Source organism: Bos grunniens, chromosome 12, assembly GCF_055505025.1.
Source record: "Bos grunniens cultivar Pamir isolate PY7600 chromosome 12, Bosgru_T2T1.0, whole genome shotgun sequence".
Taxonomy (NCBI): Eukaryota; Metazoa; Chordata; class Mammalia; order Artiodactyla; family Bovidae; genus Bos; species Bos grunniens.
In genome coordinates, this window is record NC_141176.1 from 74,244,556 (window position 1) to 74,267,902 (window position 23,347).

At 41.0% G+C, this 23,347-nt stretch overlaps 1 protein-coding gene across 1 annotated transcript in view; it reads left to right on the forward strand.

Annotated features, from left to right (window-relative positions):
- Positions 1-23,347, forward strand: part of LOC147361907 (ATP-binding cassette sub-family C member 4-like) — a 198,065-nt gene that overhangs the window by 42,699 nt on the left and 132,019 nt on the right. Inside the window, exons 9-11 of the mRNA XM_086330242.1 lie at positions 8,128-8,229; positions 11,898-11,987; positions 13,391-13,582. Coding sequence (XP_086186368.1) covers positions 8,128-8,229; positions 11,898-11,987; positions 13,391-13,582 — 384 coding nt within the window. The remainder of the gene's footprint in view (positions 1-8,127; positions 8,230-11,897; positions 11,988-13,390; positions 13,583-23,347) is intronic.

A 23,347-nucleotide genomic window follows, 5' to 3' on the forward strand; every position in this document is an offset into this window, starting at 1 on the left:
GGTCACTCTGCACTAGAAGCTGGAGAAATACAGAGGAGGGAGCAGATTAGAGATAGGCATCCCTGGAACATTGGGTCTTGATGGGAGTGTCAAATCAGGGGAACTGAATCTTATCCAGAGTGGGGATAGGTCTGAATCTTCTGCTTCTTCTGTGCACACATCTGTGTATCTGAACCCAGCCCAACTAGACTTGGTGGACCTGCTCTCTAAAGAGAGGAGCTAGCTGTGCCCTGCACAGCCAGGTGTTCATGTAGCTCCTGCTGGCCTGGCTCCTGGGCCTTGTAGTAAACTAGAAACACTCTTATTTGTTTAACAAAAATTGTCTTGATGGCTATCATAAAAGAAGATTTATAACATGAGGCTTTATGCTAAAATTCATCTCTAGTCCGAAGGTGCTCTTGAGACAGAATTCCCTCCTCTTTGGAGTTGGTCAGTCTAGTTTCTCTTAAGACCTTTGACTAATTGGATGAGGCCCACCCACGTTATGAAGAATAATCTGGTTTACTCAGACTCTACTGATTTAAATGTCGATCTCATCTAAAAATGCTTTCACTGTAATATGTGTTTGAGCAAGTGTCTGGGGGCTGGTCTGCCAAGTGTCTGGCTAATAAAATTAACCATCACATCCTCTTGAATCCCCATATCTTCCTTTGAGCTCCCAGATATGACGTTGTGCTCACTAAGCCATGTATGTATGGATTTCTTTCCTTCCCAGAACTCCAGACTTCTTACAGACAGTGCCTTGTTCATTTTTGTAGTTCTCAGAAATAGCAGATGCTCAGAACATGTGCAACTGAAAGGACTTTCCAGCTCCATCATGTCTGGGATCCTGCAAATACCTAACCGTTAAGCATGGTTGAAGTGGAGACAGTGATAACTCTGATTCTCTGATGGATGATGTGATGCACCAGAGAGTGTAGTGGGAAAGGGGTCCTGTAGAAGGTTTTCAGAGAATTGTGCTCAAATACGTGGGTGGATTTTTTACTTCTTTTGTACTAAAATGAACTCAATGTCTAAGGCCTGAGACTTATTCCTGTGTAGCTGTGTGCAGTAACATTAAAATTATGATCTGGGGAGAACTTTGAATTTTCCTTGTGCTGACTTTGTCAGGCTACTTTGTGTCCTGATGAAGGACACACCTTTGACTTGGGAAAAACACCTAAAGTTTCTCTTCGTGGCTGGAAGGTGGTCTTGGAATTTAGAGGTCTGTTGATGGTAGTTTGCAGTAAAGCCAGGGCAAATAGCTGAGAATAAGAGCGGTGAGGTTGTTTGCATTGGAAACTGCTCCATGGTGTGTTGAAGTAATCTTGGAAGTTTTTTGTTTTTTGTTTTAGATCCTAGTAATAGAAACTTCTTCAACCCATTTAGTTTTACAACCCTATAAAGAATGTAGGTCTCTAGTTCATGAGAATCACCTGGTGTGCTTATTAAAACTAAATTATCACATCTTGGAGTTTCTGATTTACTATTCCTTTGCTGGGGTCCAACTTACCTATGTCTTTAGTAAGTGTCCCTGTGTCCCTGAAAATAAATCACGTTTGGGAAACATCACCCTAGTTGTAGAAAGAATTCTAAAATGTACCTTGGCAAATGCAAAAGATAACAGGACCTTTTTAAAACTAAAATCAGTTGAGAGGAAAAAGCTGTCTTGATTTATGCTTGACTTTTGTGGGTCAAATTTGAATTTATTCATCCAATCATTCCACAGAATAATAAGTCTGGTGCAGCCTTGAGTATGGTACAGATGAGTATATACAGTGGCAGGTAAGCAACTGCAGAGAAGTCCTTCCTACTTGCAATTTATGTTTCATCAAGTGGGAGGTTAATAAAGTATCAAACAGTGATACCTGATGTGCATTTCTGTGTCAATAAGTCCTTGGAAGGAAAAGCCTAAGGGGCCATGAGGTGCTTTGTCAGAGTCACTGGTATAGTTTTGGAGGTTGTGTTGAGAAGTTTGAGCAGGGAAGGCTAAGCAAGTTACCTGGAGAATTCCATGTGTGGGGGTGTGGGAGATGGGAGGCTGATGCTTCACATTTCCCTGGGGATGGTCATGTGACAAAGGCCTTTTGTGGATAAGAAGGGGGATCCGTGCATTTGAGTAACCAGAAATGTCTGAGGCTGCAGAGTAGAGAGCTAGAGGCCTGAGGAGGGGCCCATACAGGATCCTACAGGAAACATTAAGGTTTTTATCATCTCAAAACTCAGCCTGGCTGCAGCCTGGAGAACAGGGCAATGATATGTGTTAGGGACCCAGAGCAGAGTCAGGGAGATGAGTGTGTCAGCAGTGTGTGCAGTACATGGTCCAGGGATGAAATCATGTGGTTTGGTTTAGGGTGAAATAGAGAGACTTGGCCACATTTGAGAGCCGCTCAGGGGCACATTTTGAGTTGGGTATTAGGGGCGGGGAGGGGAGAGGTGGACGTCAGGCTGCTTTGGTTTTTCAGGCTGTAAAATCACCTGGATTCACGATGATAAGGAATGTTAAGAGAGAACCAAATCTGAGGAGATGACTAGCCTGGACTTAGTTTTAGATTCTGAGAGCATTTAGAAATACTCAGTGTTTGCTGTAAGACCCACCTCACTGAGCAGCCATTGGCTGGATTCAACCTCCTGTCCTGTTATTTAACAGGTAGCAGCAATTATCAGATAATCATTTTCTTCCGTTCCCTGCCTCTCACTTAGATGTGATGATGCCCAACTAGAAGGTGAAAAGGGCTGCAGGAGTGAAAGAAAAGGTCAACTGAGTTTACTGACCAGGTGGTCAGAACTGGGCAAGATTTGACCACAGATGGGCTGGAGGTGTGGTGGACATGCAGAGTTTAAAACACAGTGTGGTACTGAGCCCTGCTGCCCCACAGCCTCCTGAAGCCTGGGGCTCAGTAGACTAGGTGGTTCATCATCCAGCATTTCTGCTCAGGTCATGTCTGGCAGCCCCAGGAAGGAAGCCCACTACCCCTGCCCATCTTGGATGGGGTACGGTGGTCCATCCCCATGGGCAGAACTACACATGGTCTTCATAGTGTTGTGTCTTGTTTTCATGTGCTTTTCAATGTCATTTTTCCCATGTACAAAATATGAATGATTTACTGTGACTTTATAGGCCCCAGAAACCCCTCTATTTTATCTTAATAAGGAAAATGGACTGAAGCTCTTATCTTTGAATGACTCCAGTAGGATTGTAAATATCTTGAAAGCACTATAAGTCTTCAGTGACTTTCATATCCAGTAAAATGTGTCTCTGAAGTTATATTATTCACAAAACTGCTTAGGTTTTCCCCCACCAGCCACTGGGAAGTCAATCTTTTTGGCTGAAGTTATGACTTTGATATTTTCCCACATGATCTGTTCTGGGTCTGCACATCATCTGTATTTTATTTTTGGCCTTTTTTTTTTTTTTTTATCAGCATGAGTCCTAGAAAAAAATCCAGCCAGCACTTCTGACACCTTTACAAGCTGGTTATGTGTTGGAATCTCATTTAACCCCTAGAAGATTGTGACATCTTTCCTCACTCAACCTATTATTTGTGGAGAAGTGTTGGGAAGTTCTGTCCTACTATGTACACACTGATGGTGTCTGGTATCACTGACTCGATGGACATGAGTTTAAGCAAGCTTCAGGAACTGGTGATGGACAGGGAAGCCTAGCGTGCTGTAGTCCATGGGGTCACAAAGAGTTGGACACGACTGAGTGAACTGAACACATGCACACACTGAATATTGAGTTTTTGTCTTGGTAACATATTTAAGCTGAAATTGGTATTTGATTCTGTCTAGACAAGATGTACAATATATGCATACAAGTTTTTGCTTGTTGCTGTGTTAGCTCAGTCTATGTAAAGCTGTAGCAATGCAGGTTGGATGGATTTGAAGAGCCCTGTAATCTATTCCTTCCCTTACCCATGATTTGCTGACTCTGTACAAGGCTCGGTCTCTGTTGGAGTTGGAACTAGTGTCTGTAAGTGTGTGAGTGATGTAGTGTCTATATCTCCTGTGTGACATATAGGAGAACCCCTCATGGGATTCAGAGATAGGGAGGACAGTGCCAGCTGGTGATGTCCTGACAGGTTCCCAGGAGGATTAGCTTTTGAGATGGACTGGAAGGGTGGGTGGGTTAGTACTCAGGGTGTCCAGACAGAGGCCACCTGGGGAGTGTGGACTTAGGTGCTTATGGATCACTGGGGGATATTAAGTATGGTAGACTGCCGGGCTCCAGCCCTGGCTGATCCAGGGAGTTCGAAGCAGGGACAGCGTCGGTGAGGATCAGGATACAATAGCTTCAATTAGATATTAATTAGAGATGTAAAGAGTAATAGAATGAAGATAGCTCAGTAGGAAAATTCAGTGGAGAAAAGAGGCTGAGTAGCTTGGTTTATGCAGGAGACCAATAAAACTTCAAGACAAGAAGTTTGCACCACTTATGTAGGCCGCAGGCGTCCTTCCGTTCTCCCGAAGGAGAGGAGACACTGACGCCTCCCCGGTCGGATCTTAGAAGACCAGACAAAATTAGTAAGCTTGGTGGGTTCCGCACTCCAGATGGAGACTCAGCCATAGTTTGAGAGAGCGACATGGGGAGACCAGTATTTCGAGAAACTGATCCCAATTCTTTATTTTCTATGGTCTACTTTTACACACTGAGATGTTATACAAAAGTCACACGGGGTCAGCAGTCCTGACTTTTATCAAAGTCGGGTGCTTCATACAAATGTATACAGAGGTCTTAGGGGTGTTACATCATCTTCTGGCCAGGGGGCCTGCTGACAATTTATGATCCTCTCCTTGTGACAGTGGCCAGTCAACCAGGACACTTATTTCTCCAGGGGTGATTATTCTTAAAACAGACGCCACCCAAATAAAGTTACATTCCTATAGGGTGAGGGTGTAGTGGGTTTTAGTTAAGGAAAGAATTTACTTGGCCTAAGGCCTAACGTGATTTATATCAAAGGTTAATACTTATTTCTTCTATATATTCATTAATGTGTGTAAGGGCAGGGGATGTGGAGACTTATCAACAAACATTAGCTCAACAAATGAAAAACCCTTCACCAATACAATTTCTAATCAGCCCATTATACTTATACTAATGGTTTTCTAACTTTTCTAAGGAACCTGTTTTTAGGAGGTTTAAAGCATCTCATGCCTCTCACGGTTGGGGGGCTGTGAGCAATCACATGTGGCCGGACAAGCCTGTCAGGCAGGCTAGAGAACCTTCAGAGGAGTTTGTAGGTTAAAACACTCTTGTCACACCCAGGAGTTTTTATTAACTGGAGCTCTAAGTTAACTCCTTCTCCGAAAGAGGTGGTGGGGGACAGCCCCCGTAAAGTCAGAGGTGTAGGTGACAGCACAAAGTAGTAAAGTAGGCAGGCTCTGGTTATGGGAGTAGATGCTTGAGGATTTCCAGGGGGACTCCTGAGGCTCAATCCCGCCTTTGCATATGTCGAGCCTCCTTCCTCATGACCTTTGCCATGGGCGGAGTGCCTCCCACTGGTTCCCCGCATCATTCTCAGAGGTGTTGTAAAGAGATCAGGAAGGAGTGCAGTTGGGGAGGGCCAGGGAAGGAACCAGGGAAAAAACCCAAGAATATTATATCAGTATTTGAAATGATTAATAGTAAGTTAGACTCAGAAATTATGTTGCTTCAAGAGAAAAGGAAAATTGGGAGATGAATGAGCTGTGGCAGAACAGACAAGAGCTGCTACGTGACTGATGATGGGAGAGGTGATGTGGAGACAGAACTCAGGTTGTGGTGATTGAGAGCCTGCAAAGGAGTCCTCAGACCACCGTCCATCCATTCCGCCCCCTGCTGGACATGGGCTCAGGGCGGGGAGGAGTAGTTGTGCCCCATGTTAGGTTCTCAGTGAGCCTGGATGAGAGGAGGAGGAAATGAGAAGATCTTATCTCCTGACTGCTGGTCTTTGAGAGAAATGCAAGGGTACTGCTTTCTTTTTCCTGCACAGAAGCAGGTTTTCATGATCACTTTTTGCCAATTGTTTTTTTGGAGAGGAAGATTGCAATCACATTTGTAGCTCTGTGGTGTGATAGGTGAGAATGTCAAAGACTTGAAGGATGTTTATGATTTTAGGGGAGTAGGTTCCTATTCAAATGTTTTCTTTCTCAAACATCCCCAGAAGCTTTTATCAGTTGCCCCTGTGTTGGTAGGGATTTGGTTTGCATCTGGGTCCTAGAATTGCCCATATTAAAGCTGCTTACAAGGATAGTTTGCTTTTCTCTCATACAAGAGTCCTTGTAAGGATCTATATTCTCTTCCTGGGGCTGCCTTTACAAAGTAACACAAACCACAAGACCTAAAATCACAGAAGTATATTATTTCACAGACCTGGAGGCTGAAAGTCTGAAATCAAGGTGTCAGCAGGGCCACGATCTCTCGAAATCCTATAAGGGGGACTCCTTTGTCAGCTCTGTTAACTTAAATGGTTTCAGACAAACCTTGTTTTTTCTAGGCTTGTAACTGCCATCACTCCAGCCTCTGTCTCCATCATCATCTTCCTGTTTTCTGCCAGTGTGTCTGTCTCTGCATCTCTCTTCTTATAAGGGCACTAATCCTGTTGGATTCAGGGCCCACCCTACTCCACTGTGATCTCACCTTAATGGATTACACCTATAACAACCCTATTTCCAAATATAGTCACATTTTGAGCTAACTGGGGTTAGGACATATCTATTTTGTGGTGATACAACTATCCCCATAATAAGTCCCATGGCTAGTGTGAACCTCCATGGTGTTGGGACCCAGACTCTTTCTCTCTTATTATTACTCCACTGCATGTGACCTTGACCCCGCTGGCAGCCTCCAAGGCCCATGACGTGGGGTGGAAGCTGGAAGGTCCTGGTTGCTGTCACTCTCCACTGACCTCTATTTAGCCACGTGGTTGTGCCTATCTGCTTGTGAGGCTGGAGAGAGAGACCCTCCTTCCAAACTGCCACGTGCAGCCAAAATCCAAGGTTTGTTACCACAGAAGAATGAGAGCAGATTTTGAGGACAGTCAGCAGTCTCTGCCACACATTCATAGTTCTTAGGGGTGTGGGTAATGGAGGTGGTCTCAGTTGTTTACTCAATTTCTCTACCACTGTAGTTTCTTTTATTGAGTTATTAATACATCTAACATTTGCAGGGAAGAGAGAGTTTTCTGGTATATGTTTATTTTAGCTTTGTAGTGGTTTACAGGACTTGGTTTTATTCAGCTAAATCACATTGAATGACTGCTAAGTGCTGTGAAAAGAGCAAGAAGTGGAAGATGCAGCCATTCCTGTCGAGCTGGAGAGAAGGCACTGACTAAAGAAAAGAGATAAGTGACAGTGAAAAGATGCTTGTGACGTATTTTTAAGAGGTAGAAATTTAATAAGAACATTTTCTTTTTAGAATGATAACAAGTGATAGTTAATGAAAAGCAGTGATATTGATTTAACACACATGAGAAAAGCAGAGTGGTCTTAAGTGCTCACATGGGGTTACGACCCACAACAGGCAGAGCCAGAGTTTTCATTTAGCATCTCTGCTATAGGTCTTGTGTTTCCAGCCTGTCTTGTGCCACCTGATTGAAGAAGGCCTGGGAATGGCCTTCCTCTCTATGTTTCTAGCAGTGTCACATGATGCTTGGCGCATAGTGGGATTCAGTAAATATGTATGGAATAATTTCCTATCAGCTCCCATGTTTATTGCTGGTAACACAAGACTAAAGCAATATAAATGTCCAGGTTCTAAATGTGTTGGATTTTGGAGCTATATTTTCTCCTTAGGGAAAAACTTGTACACTGAGAAATGCTGAGAAAGTTGCAGACAGACTCATGGCCAGGCCCTCTCTATATTTATGTCATATATACACATGCATATACACACATTACACACACACACACACACACTCCCTTATATAAAGAACTCTATGTATACTATATGTCTTATATTATGAATGTATATACTATATGCTGTAATAATAGTGTATATTATTCTATATATTAGTTTATTCTGATGTGAACCAACACTTCAAGTACAAATGGCAAGACAATTTGTAGGTTGTATAGATTTTTACTGCAAATTTCCAGGGAAGCAATTATTTTTGTTTGTGTTTCATCCCATAGACTAAACTGTCTATATTTTTCCTTTTTCTGTAGAACTTTTTGTTACTTGATGAGATATCACAGCTCAACCCTCAACTGCCATCAGATGATAAAACAATTGTGCACATGAAAGATTTTACTGCTTTTTGGGATAAGGTAATAAGTCCTCCATTCCTAGATCATGACTGCTAATAGATAACTGTGACATAGATTTATTGGAGAATTTTGAGATTTTACCCATGGTGTAAAACTGTGACTTGCACATTTACTGAAAGTATGTTATAAAAATTCTCAAAATCAGAGATATTTTTGCAACTAACAGAGATTACATGTAAAATCAGCCTAAGCTATTTGATGTGTTGTCTATTTCATTTTCAAGAGTGCTTTCAACACATTAGCACATCTTGAACTTAAAGTAAATATGTTTGTAATGTTAGAGTTTACAGTACTGGAGAGACAAAATGGCAGGGCAATGCCAGGTTCTGAAGCCTGAACAGGGAGGGAGCTCAGTGTCTGGCCCTGGGAAACTGTGAGGTGTGGAGACAGGAAGCTGAATGTATGTGGCTCATTATTTTGTTGTCATACCTGAGTGATAGTAGTAATATAGAACTCTCAGTATCAGACAAGAAAGGAGTGGAGAAGCTTAAAAACATCTCTCATGTTTAAAAATCTAGCTTCTTATTGATAGATTTGCCAAGTCTCCTTTTTAGTGATGAAAAATAATTGTCATTGTTTCAGTATGTTAATGTTTTAGACATATTTTAGAATGTTTTTAGTATATTTATGTTCAAGACAGCATAAACAGATGAAGAGATATTCCATGTTCCTGGGTAGGAAGAATCAATATTGTGAAAATGACTATACTACCAAAGATTCAATGTGATCCCTATCAAGTTACTAATGGCATTTTTCATGGAGCTAGAACAAAAATTTCACAATTCTTATGGAAACACAAAAGACCCAAAATAGCCAAAGCAGTCCTGAGAAAGAAGAATGGAGCTGAAGGAATCAACTTTCCTGATTTCAGATTATACTGCAAAGCTACAGTCATCAAGACAGTATGGTACTGGAACAAAAACAGAAATATAGACCAATGAAACAAGATAGAAAGCCCAGAAATAAACCCATGCACCTAGGGTACCTTATTTTTGACAAAGGAGGTAAGAATATGTAATGGGGCAAAGACAGCCTCTTCAATAAGTGGTGCTGGGAAAACTTGACAGCTACATTGTAAAAGAATGAAATTAGAACACTTTTTAACACCATACACAAAGATAAACTCAAAATGGACTAAAGATCTAAATGTAAGACCAGAAACTAAAACTCTTAGAGGAAAACATAGGCAGAACACTCAATGAGATAAATCAAAGCAAGATCCTCTATGACCACCTCCTAGAGTAACAGAAATAAAAAAAAAGAAAAGAAAACAAGTGGGACCTGATTAAACTTAGAAGCTTTTGTACTTCAAAGGAAACTATAAGTAAGATTTAAAAACAATCTTCAGAATTGGAGAAAATAATAGCAAATTAAACAACTGACAAGGGATTACTTTTCAAAATATATAAACAGCTCATACAACTCAATACCAGAAAAACAAACAACCCAATCAAAGAGTTGGAAAAAGACCTAAACAGATATTTCTCTAAAGAAGACATACAGATGGCTCACAAACACATGAAAAGATGCTCAACATCACTCATTATTAGAAAAATGTAAATCAAAATGACAATGAGATATCACCGCACACAGATCAGAATGGCCATCATCAAAAAGTCTACAAACAATAAATGCTGGAGAGGATGTATAGAAAAGGGAACACTCTTACACTGTTGGTGATAATGTAAATTGATACAGCCACTATGGAAGACGGTATGGAGATTCCTTAAAAAGCTAGGAATAAAACCACCATGCTCCTGCTGCTAAGTCGCTCTAGTCATGTCTGACTCTGTGCGACCCCATAGACGGCAACCCACCAAGCTCTGCCATCCCTGGGATTCTCCAGGCAAGAACAATGGAGTGGGTTGCCATTTCCTTCTCCAATGCATGAAAGTGAAAAGTGAAAGTGAAGTCACTCAGTCGTGTCTGACCCTTAGTGACCTCATGGACTGCAGCCTACCAGGCTCCTCCCTCCATGGGAGTTTCCAGTCAAAAGTACTGGCCATATGACCCAGCAATCCCACTCTGAGCAATCCCACCAAAATTGAAATTGATACATGTATCCCATTGTTCATTGCAGCACTGTTTACAATAGGTAGGACATGGAAGCAACCTAGATATCCATTGACAGATGAAGGGATAAAGAAGTGTGGTACATATACACAATGGAATATTACTAAGCTATTAAAAAGAACATATTTGAATCAGTTCTAATGAGGTAGATGAAACTGGAGCCTATTATACAGAGTGAAGTAAGTCAGAAAGAAAAATATCAATACAGTATATTAACACATATACATGGAATTTAGAAAGATGGTAACGACGACCTTATATGCAAGACAGCAAAAGAGACACAGATATAAAGAACAGACTTTTCAACTCTGTGGGAGAAGGTGAGGGTGGGATGATTTGAGAGAATAGTATTGAAACATATATATTGCCATATGTGAAATAGATGACCAAAGTTCGATGCATGAAACGGCATTCAAAGCAGCTGTACTGGGACAACCCAGAAGGGGTTGGGGAGGCAGGGTGGAGGAGGGTTCAGGATGGGGAACACATGTACACCTGTGGCAAAAAATTTCTAAAAAAAAAGAAAAGGAAAAAGAAAGAAAAACAAGTTAATGTTTTATAATTCAGTTCTTCCCAGAGAAATGTTTTCATTTTTAAGATTATCCCAATAGTTTATTCAGACTTTGTCTTTTAGTTTTTTGGGCATTTTACTGATCAACTGTAACCTCTCTTTAAAAGCAAAAATTATCAGTTACTGACAATTTTCTTAACACTAAGAACAATGTAAATACACACCCTTAAGTCTCTCAGAAATATGACCTGTAATTGGCATGACTTCTCCCTCACATTGGATTGTGTGCTATTGCATGTACCTCCATGTTTTTTGTTTTCTTACAGCAGAAGTACTTTATGACCCCTGTTTAGCCAGGACAGATAATGCATGTAACACATATTAAAATTGAGGTCTTCTCACTCTGACCCACAAAGTCATAATTTCTTATTTCCCAATTTTTTTTGTTGTCATTGTTGGTGTTAAATTAGAGCTCTTGTGAAGTTAGAGTTTTGACGAGTATTTATAAGAGTTACTTTGCCAAGAAAGACTTCATCATATAAAGTGACCTGCTTCCTTAGCATTACTGAGATTCATTCTTTATCAAATGAAAATGGAGAGATAGTGGAGGTTTCAATTTATTAGTAGGGGGCCAGGCTCATCATGTACTTAATCTGCCACATTGTGGAGATTAATGAAATAGTTAAAACCAGGGGTCATAATGAAAACATAAATGATTAAAAACTTCCTATATTGACTATTCTACTAAGTATATTATTTAAATAAGTTAGTATACATCATAAAATTTGCATTTCAAATTTCAGCTTGTCATTTCAACTGCTAAATTCTGTGGCTATCTAATACTGTGCCCATATGGATAGCTGGTAAAAGGAGACTTCTTAAAGGCAACTGAAGTTGTTTCAGACCCTGGAAGAGAAAAGATTGGATAAAAATTCCTGTAGAACACATTATCTTAAAATAGGAAGGAGAAAAATGTGGGGTATGTTTAGCATATTAATGACTATTTTGTTATTTTCTCCACTTTCTGAAGTAATGTGTGTTACTTTATTGAAAGGGGCACATCTTTATAAACTTTAATTTGCAGGAATCAGAAACCCCAACCCTACAAGGCCTTTCATTTACTGTCAAACCTGGTGAACTGTTAGCTGTGGTTGGACCTGTGGGAGCAGGAAAGGTAAGCCATGATACCTTGCTCGGCTTGCTGCAATGCCACAGCCCCTGTTAAATTCTCAGGGTTGAGGGACTTCCCTGGTGGTCCAGTGGTTAAGAATCTGCCCTCCAATGCAGGAGACATGGGTTGGATCCCTGGTCGGGGAACTAAGATCCCACATGCCTCGGGGCAACTAAGCCTGCATGCTGCAATGAAAGATCTTAAGTACTGCAACTATGACCCAACACAGCCAAAAATAAATAAATACATATTTTAAAAAATTCTTAAGAGTTGAGCCTAAAGCTGTGTATAACACAGTTTGAACTGGGCAAATCTAGAATCACTTTCCTCTAGGTGTGTTCCATGGGACATTCGTTTTGCAAGAAGGTTTCATGGCCACATAAATCTGGATAAATGCACACTGTTTTCCTTCTTGGTGCTTCATGCTGCACAGTTGGAAACTGCTTGTTGGATATTTGGACATCTCAGTGAAGGACATTATTTATGTGACATCTATTCAGGACAGAATGAGACAGTGGGGACTTCTTTTTGTGACAGTCGTCCCTCCAGGAAGTCTGGAGGTTGTGAAGGCTCTTCCAGGAAGCTTTGAACATTTTCTCACATGACTTGACTTGATCCTCTCAGTGCACATGTAGTGAATGTGCAGCCATGTGCTGGAGCTAAAGAAACAGATGTGAGCGAGACCCTGACACCTCTGCCATCCAGAGACAACCAGGTTCTGGGGTGAGACAGATGTACAGGCAGATTATTTTAGCCCAGTGCGCTAGCACTGTGATGTGGGGACACAGATACACCACATCTGTGTGGTGTACAAGATTTGAAGGACATATGTACATTCACTTAGTCTCTTGTGTTCTGTACAACAAAATACAGAAATCTAAACGTAAGTGTGTACATGAGAAGTTGATGATTTCTTCTGTGATGGACTTTTGCTCTCTGGACACAACCCAATTTAGAGTTCTTTTAATAATCATCTTTGGATATAGTTTTCACGTGTAGCTTTTTAAGAACAAGTATTTGTCAAGTGAAGGATACCCAGATGTAGGAACAGCTGTATAAACATCAGATGCAAGAAATACATATCCTGCTGGGCTGCTCTGCTAGTTAAGAATGTTAAACATTCTTATTTAGTTTTTCTTGAGTATAGTGCTTCATTTGGGGGAACTTTTTGGGTACAGTAGATTGTTATAGCATTTTATTAGTATTTCTTGTCAACTGTGGGTTTACATTGACCAACAGTGTTATTTTCACCTTTTTGGTTGCAACTGCCAGAACTATACTTCATCCTGTTCTAAACACAAGCGTTCTATCATGTATCAAGAGCCAGGGTGGGGTCGGCTGTGCTGCGGGGCATGTTCCGTCCTGAGTGCTGTGTGTTCACATGTGTGTGTTGCGATCTGTTTCAGTCATCACTGTTACGTGCTCTGCTGGGGGAGCTGCCCCCAAGCCAGGGACAGGTCAGCATGCATGGGAGGATCGTGTATGTTTCTCAGCAGCCTTGGGTGTTCTCAGGAACTGTGAGGAGTAACATTTTATTTGGGAAGAAATATGAAGAAGGACGATATGAAAACGTAATAAAGACTTGTGCTTTGGAAGAGGTGAGTAATGACTCCTAAGTTGGATGTATTTGAATTTTACAAAATGATAGTATTGGTTTAACCTACAAGATTTGTTGAGAGTTTTTATTTATTTATTTATTTTAATTTGAAAAATCTTTGATTGTTGCTGATTATTTGAAGCTGTTCTTCTGGGTAAATATGTAGGTATATACATTGCTGTTTAAACACTCACAGAATTCCTTTTTTTTTTCCCTTGAGGGGATCAGTCCATTCTGTGAAGTTTCATTCATTTTTAACAATTATAGAAATTTCTAAAATAGCAAGCACAGTGTAATGAATCCTCATGTACCACTCCTAGCTTCAGCCAAGATCAGCTGGTGGCCGGTCTTGCTGCATCTCTACCCCTGCATTCTGCCTGCCCCACCCATTATTCTGGAGCAGATCCTAGACATCATATTAGTTTATCTGTCTACATTTCATTAGTTTCGTCTAAGAGAAAAAAACTTTCCTCTTTGGAAAAAAATTGCCACATGATTTCACCTGAAAAATAACCCAAATTACTGAATGTCATCAACCTTCTAATCTGAGTTTACATGTTGTTAGACATCCCACTGAGAAATGTTGTTCCCTGTTGTTGGAATCAGATACCACATAAGGTCTGTTCATTGTGCTTAGTTGTTGCCTCCTCGATCCCTTTCAGTCTGTAGGTTTCCCTCTTTACTTCATTTTAATTTATAATTTATTGTTTAAAGAAAATAGAATACTTATGTTTCTTCTTAATACTGCATCATTTTATTGGAGAAGAGATTGTTTTCAGAAAGGGCATCAATTTTCACAGAAAATGGCAAAGTGAAACGTTTAACTCTATATTAGGATTTAGATGAAATTAGTGAATGAATGAGGAAAACTAAAATTATCTGATAGAATATAATTTGGCAGAAAGAAAGAAAAATGTAAATACTGATAAATAGTTTGTTATTCTCTTGGGTTATAAACATCAGTGAAAAACAGTTTTAAAGGGCTCACCCTGGTCTCCTCAGGGACGTTTGGACATCTGACTATCCTTTTATACTGTTAGGAAAAAGCTGGGACAGACTTTCAAAGGTTTGGTGTTAAAGGCTGCAAACTCTCTTTGTGAGGAAATAGTAATTCTGCTTGAACAATGGCTTGAACAACATAGACAGTATCAGGTGAGCATATTATTTTATGATAATGTGAACAGAACATAATTATTCATTTAATGGCTGCTATTTCTTTCTCTTGGGCTCGTGTTAATGGGAGATTGTGCTTTTGCAGAAATGATGTGAAGTTAGGAGGAATGAGCTAGATTTTTATTAAATGGTACATAGACTATATAAGAAAAGAGGAAGGGAAACAAATGTGAAACAGTGAGACAATAGCTGCTATTTATTCAGAGTCCATGTGCAAATCATTTTTGTATCTGTCTCTCACACGAGTGCATGCACACACATAAACAGAAAACAGTTCAGTTCAGTTCAGTCGCACAGCCATGTCCGACTCATTGTGACCCCATGAATTGCTGCACGCCAGGCCTCCCTGTCCATCACCAACTCCCAGGGTTTACTCAAACTCATGTCCATCCAGCCATCTCATCCTCTGTCATCCCCTTCTCCTCCTGTCCCCAATCCCTCCAAGCATCAGAGTCTTTTCCAACAAGTCAACTCTTTGCATGAGGTGGCCAAAGTATTAGAGTTTAAGCTTTAGCATCAGTCCTTCCAACGAACACCCAGGACTGATCTTCTTTAGAATGGACTGGTTGGATCTCCTGCAGCCAAGGGACTCTCAAGAGTCTTCTCCAACACTGTTTCCACTGTTTCCCCATCTATTTCCCATGAATGATTGGACCAGATGATATGATCTTAGTTTTCTGAATGTTGAGCTTTAGACCAACTTTTTCACTCTCCTCTTTCACTTTTATCAAGAGACGTTTTAATTCCTCTTCACATTCTGCCATAAGGGTGGTGTCATCTGCATATCTGAGGTTATTGATATTTCTCCCGGCAATCTTGATTCCAGCTTGTGCTTCTTCCAGCCCAGTGTTTCTCGTAATGTACTCTGCATATGAGTTAAACAAGCAGGGTGACAATATACAGCCTTGACGTACTCCCTTTCCTATTTGGAACCAGTCTGTTGTTCCATGTCCAGTTCTAACTGTTGCTTCCTGATCTGCATATACGTTTCTCAAGAGGCAGATCAGGTGGTCTGGTATTCCCATCTCTTTCACGATTTTCCACAGTTTATTGTGATCCACACAGTCAAAGGCTTTGGCATAGTCAATAAGGCAGAAATAGATGTTTTTCTGGAACTCTCTTGCTTTTTTGATGATCCAGCAGATGTTGGGAATTCGATCTCTGGTTCCTCTGTCTTTTCTAAAACCACCTTGAACATCTGGAAGTTCACAGTTCACAGAATGCTGAAGCCTGGCTTGGAGAATTTTGAGCATTACTTTGCTAGCGTGTGAGATGAGTGCAATTGTGTGGTAGTTTGAGCATTCTTTGGCATTGCCTTTCTTTGGGATTGGAATGAAAACTGACATTTTCCAGTTCTATGGCCACTGCTGAGTTTTCCAAAGTCTCTGTTTTGAACAAGCTGTATATTGTCACCCTGATTGTTTAACTTATATGCAGAGTACATCATGAGAAATGCTGGACTGGAAGAAGCACAAGCTGGAATCAAGATTGCCGGGAGAAATATCAATAACCTCAGATATGCAGATGACACCACCCTTATGGCAGAAGGTGAAGAGGAACTAAAAGCCTCTTGATGAAAGTGAAAGTGGAGAGTGAAAAAGTTTGCTTAAAGCTCAACATTCACAAAATGAAGATCATGGCATCTGGTCCCATCACTTCATGGGAAATAGATGGGGAAACAGTGGAAACAGTGTCAGACTTTATTTTGGGGGGTTCCAAAATCACTGCAGATGGTGACTGCAGCCATAAAATTAAAAGATGCTTATTCCTTGGAAGGAAAGTTATGACCAACCTAGATAGCATTTTCAAAAGCAGCGACATTACTTTGCCAAAAAAGGTCCGTCTAGTCAAGGCTGTGGTTTTTCCTGTGGTCATTTATAGATATGAGAGTTGGACTGTGAAGAAGGCTGAGCGCAGAAGAATTGATGCTTTTGAACTGTGGTGTTGGAGAAGACTCTTGAGAGTCCCTTGGACTGCATGGAGATCCAACCAGTCCATTCTGAAGGAGATCAGCCATGGGATTTCTTTGGAAGGAATGATGCTAAAGCTGAAACTCCAGTACTTTGGCCACCTCATGTGAAGAGTTGACCCATTGGAAACGACTCTGATGCTGGGAGGGATTGGGGGCAGGAGGAGAAGGGGACAACAGAAGATGAGATGGCTGGATGGCATCGCTGACTTGATGGACCTGAGTCTGAGTGAACTCCAGGTCATGGTGATGGACAGGGAGGCCTGGCGTGCTGCGATTCATGGGTTCACAAAGTGTCTGACACGACTGAGTGACTGAACTGAACTGAACTAAATTTGCCTTGATTCATGGACCTAACATTCCAGGTTTCTATGCAATGTTGCTCTTTACAGCATTGGACCTTGCTTTTATCACCAGTCACATCCACAACAGGGTATTGTTTTTGCTTTGGCTCCATCCCTTCATTCTTTCTGGAGTTATTTCTCCACTGATCTCCTATAGCATATTGGGCACTTACCAACCTGGGAGTTCCTTTTTCAGTATCCTATCATTTTGCCTTTTCATACTGTTCATGGGGTTCTCAAGGCAAGAATACTGAAATGGTTTGCCATTCCCTTCTCCAGTGGACCACATTTTGTCAGACCTCTCCAACATGACCCATCTGTCTTCAGTGGTCTTAGTTTCATTGAGTTAGACAAGGCTGTGGTCTGTGTGATCAGATTGGCTAGTTTTCTGTGATTATGGTTTCAGTGTGTCTGCCCTCTGATGTCCTCTCACAACCCTACTGTCTTACTTGGGTTTCTCTTACATTGGACGTGGGGTATCTCTTCATGGCTGCTCCAGCAAAGCGCAGCTGCTGCTCCTTACCTTGGATGAGGGGTATCTCCTCACGGCCACCCCTCCTGACCTTGAACGTGAAATAGCTCCTCTCGGCCCTCCTGCGCCCGTGCAGCCGCCATTCCTTGGATGTGAGGTTGCTCCTCTCTGCTGCCACCCCTGACCTCGGGCATGTTGTAGCTCCTCTCTGCCGCTGTGCCTGACCTCGGACGTGGGGTAGCTCCTCTTGGTCGCTCCTGCACCGTCGCAGTCTGGCACTCTCGGTTGTCTCCCCTTACTTGGGTGAGGGGTAGCTACTCTAGGCCATGCTTCTTCGGGGTTCTTCACAGCCGGTGCGCTTATGCATGGTCCGTCACAGCTGGCGGGCTTCTGCGTGGTCACATGATTTATTCTTTATGAGTATCCTTGATGTTCCTATGTTCATTTTATAGTAGGAGAAACTGATACTTGGGGGATCAAACAGCTCATCCCTGCCTTTACAGCTCAAGTTTAGATCTGTTTCTGCATAACCCTAGATTCCATGTAAGGTGGGGTGTAGAGTAACAGATTTCAGGCATGTCCTCTTTACCTTAATCACATACATTTCCTGACACCCAGATTAAATTCCAGAGACCCAGCCAGGGTGTGCCTGTTTCTTTCTTTCTTTTTTTTTTTTTTATTTTTTTTTATGTCTCTGCTTTTTTTTTTTTTTAATTTTAAAATTGTTTATTTTCCAGTTTTTTTTTTTTTAAATTAAAAAAATTTCAGGTATACACGTGCTCCCCATCCTGAACCCTCCTCCCTCCCCCCTCCCCATACCATCCCCCTGGGCCGTCCCAGCGCACCAGCCCCAAGCATCCAGCATCGTGCACTGAACCTGGACTGGCATCTTGTTTCATACATGACATTTCACGTGTTTCAATGCCATTCTCCCAAATCTTCCCACCCTCTCCCTCTCCCACAGAGTCCGTAAGACTGCTCCATACATCAGTGTCTCTTTTGCTGTCTCGTATACAGGGTTATCATTACCATCTTTCTAAATTCCATATATATGCGTTAGTATACTGTATTTATGTTTTTCCTTCTGGCTTACTTCACTCTGTATAATAGGCTCCAGTTTCATCCACCTCATTAGAACTGATTCAAATGTATTCTTTTTAATGGCTGAGTAATACTCCATTGTGTATATGTACCACAGCTTTCTTATCCATTCATCTGCTGATGGACATCTAGGTAGCTTCCATGTCCTGGCTATTATAAACAGTGCTGCGATGAACATTGGGGTACACGTGTCTCTTTCCCTTCTGGTTTCCTCAGTGTGTATGCCAAGCAGTGGGATTGCTGGGTCATAAGGCAGTTCTATTTCCAGTTTTTTAAGGAATCTCCACACTGTTCTCCATAGTGGCTGTACTAGTTTGCATTCCCACCAACAGTGTAAGAGGGTTCCCTTTTCTCCACACCCTCTCCAGCATTTATTATTTGTAGACTTTTGGATCGCAGCCATTCTGACTGGCGTGAAATGGTACCTCATAGTGGTTTTGATTTGCATTTCTCTGATAAGGAGTGATGTTGAGCATCTTTTCATGTGTTTGTTAGCCATCTGTATGTCTTCTTTGGAGAAATGTCTATTTAGATCTTTGGCCCATTTTTTGATTGGGTCATTTATTTTTCTGGAGTTGAGCTGTAGGAGTTGCTTGTATATTTTTGAGATTAGTTGTTTGTCGGTTGCTTCATTTGCTATTATTTTCTCCCATTCTGAAGGCTGTCTTTTCACCTTGCTAATAGTTTCCTTTGATGTGCAGAAGCTTTTAAGTTTAATTAGGTCCCATTTAACCATATGATTATCTCAATAGATGCAGAGAAAGCCTTTGACAAAATTCAACACCCATTTATGATAAAAACTCTCCAGAAAGCAGGAATAGAAGGAACATACCTCAACATAATAAAAGCTATATATGACAAACCCACAGCAAACATTATCCTCAATGGTGAAAAATTGAAAGCATTTCCTCTAAAGTCAGGAACAAGACAAGGGTGCCCACTTTCACCATTACTATTCAACATAGTTTTGGAAGTTTTGGCTACAGCAATCAGAGCAGAAAAAGAAATAAAAGGAATCCAAATTGGAAAAGAAGAAGTAAAACTCTCACTATTTGCAGATGACATGATCCTCTACATAGAAAACCCTAAAGACTCCACCAGAAAATTACTAGAACTAATCAATGATTATAGTAAAGTTGCAGGATATAAAATCAACACACAGAAATCCCTTGCATTCCTATACACTAATAATGAGAAAACAGAAAGAGAAATTAAGGAAACAATTCCATTCACCATTGCAATGAAAAGAATAAAATACTTAGGAATATATCTACCTAAAGAAACTAAAGACCTATATATAGAAAACTATAAAACACTGGTGAGAGAAATCAAAGAGGACACTAATAGATGGAGAAATATACCATGTTCATGGATTGGAAGAATCAATATAGTGAAAATGAGTATACTACCCAAAGCAATTTATAGATTCAATGCAATCCCTATCAAGTTACCAACAGTATTCTTCACAGAGCTAGAACAAATAATTTCACAATTTCTATGGAAACACAAAAAACCTCGAATAGCCAAAGCGATCTTGAGAAAGAAAAATGGAACTGGAGGAATCAACCTACCTGACTTCAGGCTCTACTACAAAGCCACAGTTATCAAGACAGTATGGTACTGGCACAAAGACAGAAATACAGATCAATGGAACAAAATAGAAAGTCCAGAGATAAATCCACGCACATATGGACAGCTTATCTTTGACAAAGGAGGCAAGAATATACAGTGGATTAAAGACAATCTCTTTAACAAGTGGTGCTGGGAAATCTGGTCAACCACTTGTAAAAGAATGAAACTAGAACACTTTCTAACACCATATACAAAAATAAACTCAAAATGGATTAAAGATCTCAACGTAAGACCAGAAACTATAAAACTCCTAGAGGAGAACATAGGCAAAACACTCTCTGACATACATCACAGCAGGATCCTCTATGACCCACCTCCCAGAATATTGGAAATAAAAGCCTGTTTCTTTCATGACCTTACTTTTCTGGTGAAGAAAGAGACACACCCTGGTTAGAGTCTCTGTTTACATGTCCCCTTACACCTTCATCCATTGCTCACTTTTTAAGAAGTTTTTACTTCTAAACTTCCTCAATTGAGAGGCAGCACAACACCATGGATAAGCATGGAAACTAGAGGCGGTATGATGTGAAAGAGCAGAAGTCTCTGAACTGACATGAGCTAGGTCAGATTCTAGCTCTTCTGTTCAATAGCTGAAAGAGGAAGATATACCTATTTGAATGCAGAGTTCCAAAGAATAGCAAGGAGAGATAAGAAAGCCTTCCTCAGTGATCAATGCAAAGAAATAGAGGAAAACAACAGAATGGGAAAGACTAGAGATCTCTTCAAGAAAATTAGAGATACCAAAGGAATATTTCATGCAAAGATGGACACAATAAAGGACAGAAATGGTATGGACCTAACAGAAGCAAAAGATATTAAGAAGAGGTGGTAATAATACACAGAAGGACTATACAAAAAAAGATCTTCACCACCCAGAAAATCATGATGGTGTGATCACTCACCTAGAGCCAGACATCCTGGAATGGAAAGTCAAGTGGGCCTTAGGAAGTATCACTACAAACAAAGCTAGTGAAGGTGATGGAATTCCATTTAAGCTATTTCAAATCCTAAAAGATGATGCTGTGAAAGTGCTGCACTCAATATGTCAGCAAATTTGGAAAACTCAGCAGTGGCCACAGGACTAGAAAAGGTCAGTTTCATTCCAATCCCAAAGAAAGGCAATGCCAGAGAATGCTCAAAACCACACAATTGCACTCATCTCACATGTTAGCAAAGTAATGCTCAAAATTCTCCAAGCTTGGCTTCAACAGTACATGAACTGTGAACGTCCAGATGCTCAAGCTGGATTTAGAAAAGGCAGAGGAACCAGAGATCAAATTGCCAACATATGCTGGATCATCAAAAAAGAGAATTCCAGAAAAACATCTATTTATGTTTTATTGACTATGCCAAAACTTTGACCATGTGGACCACAGCAAACTCTGGAAAATTCTTGAAGAGGTGGGAATACCAGACCACCTGACCTGCTTCTTGAGAAATCTGTATGCAAGTCAGGAAGCAACAGTTAGAACTGGACATGGAACAACAGACTAGTTCTGAATCAGGAAAAGAGTACATCAAGGCTGTATATTGTCACCATGCTTATTTAACTTTTATGAAGAATAAAAGTTCTTCATAAATAAAAGAATAAATGAGAAATGCTGGGCTGGATGAAGCACAGGCTAGAATTAAGATTGTCAGGAGAAATATCAAAAACCTCAGATATGCAGATGACATCACCCTTATGGCAGAAAGTGAAGAAGAACTAAAGAGCCTCGATGAAAGTGAAAGAGGAGAGTGAAAAATGTGGCTTAAAGCTCAACATTCAGAAAACTAAGCTCATGGTATCCGGTCCCATCACTTCATGGGAAATAGTTGGGGAAACAGTAGAAAGAGTGACAGACTTTATTTTTGGGGGCTCCAAAATCACTGCAGTTGGTGATTGCAGCCATGAAATTTAAAGACACTTACTTCTTGGAAGGAAAGTTATGACCAACCTAGACAGCATATTCAAAAGCAGAGACATTACTTGCTAACAAAGGTCCATCTAGTGAAAGCTATGGTTTTTTAAGTAGTCATCTTTTGATGTGAGAGTTGGACTATAAAGAAAGGTGAGCACTGAAGAATTGATGCGTTTGAACTGTGGTGTTGGAGAAGACTCTTGGGGGTGCCTTGAACTGCAAGGAGATCCAACCAGTCCATCCTAAATAAAACCAGTCCTGAATTTTCCTTGGATGGACTGATGCTGAAGCTCAGACTCCAATTCTTTGGCTACCTGATATGAAGAACTGACTCAGAGAGGACCCTGATGCTGGGAAAGATTGAAAGCAGGAGGAAAAGGGGATGACAGAGGATGAGATGGTTGGATGGCATCACCAACTCTATGGACATGAGTTTGAGTAAACTCTGGGAATGGGCAATGGACAGGAAGGCCTGACCTGCTGCAGTCAATGGGGTCACAAAGAGTCAGACATGGCTGAGCAACTGAACTGAACTGACCCTCAGAACAGTGATGTGACCTCACTTAGTCTCAGTTTCCTCATCTGGGAAATGGGGTCAGTACTTACCGTGTAGCTTGTTGCAAAGATTAGAGATAATCAGTATCAGGGTGCAGCACAGTGCTTGGTTCACAGATCTTACCCACCAGGAGCTGAGAGATGCTATGTGCATGCATACAAATTATTGAGCAGAATAGGACAGGTCCTTCAGAAGAAATGTACGCAAAGTCTTAGGAACCCAGCAGGAAGAGAGTGAGTCCAGGATGGTTTCCTGGGAGAGTGTGTTTGGGCTGAGCCTGAAAGGATGGGCAGGATATTGACAGGCCGTGAGAGGAGGGGCAATTCCAAATGGAAGACAAGCAGTAAAGAGAGGTATGGGCTTCCACTGTTTGACTCCAGAATCCAGCCCTCCTCTGCCAGGGCGCTCATCAACTGTTTCAACAGTCTGCTCCATAGCGTTTCTACTTACTTGGTATGTTTCTGGTAGATGGTATCAAACCAGCTTTTTCATTTCCTAGTTTGCCTCTAGTTTGTGTATCTGCTGTTCAGTGAAAATTGGTTAAATTTAACTTAGAGGAAAATAGCATGAATAAGAACACTTTCCTGTCAGTGGGAAGTGTTGTAATATATGCTCAAG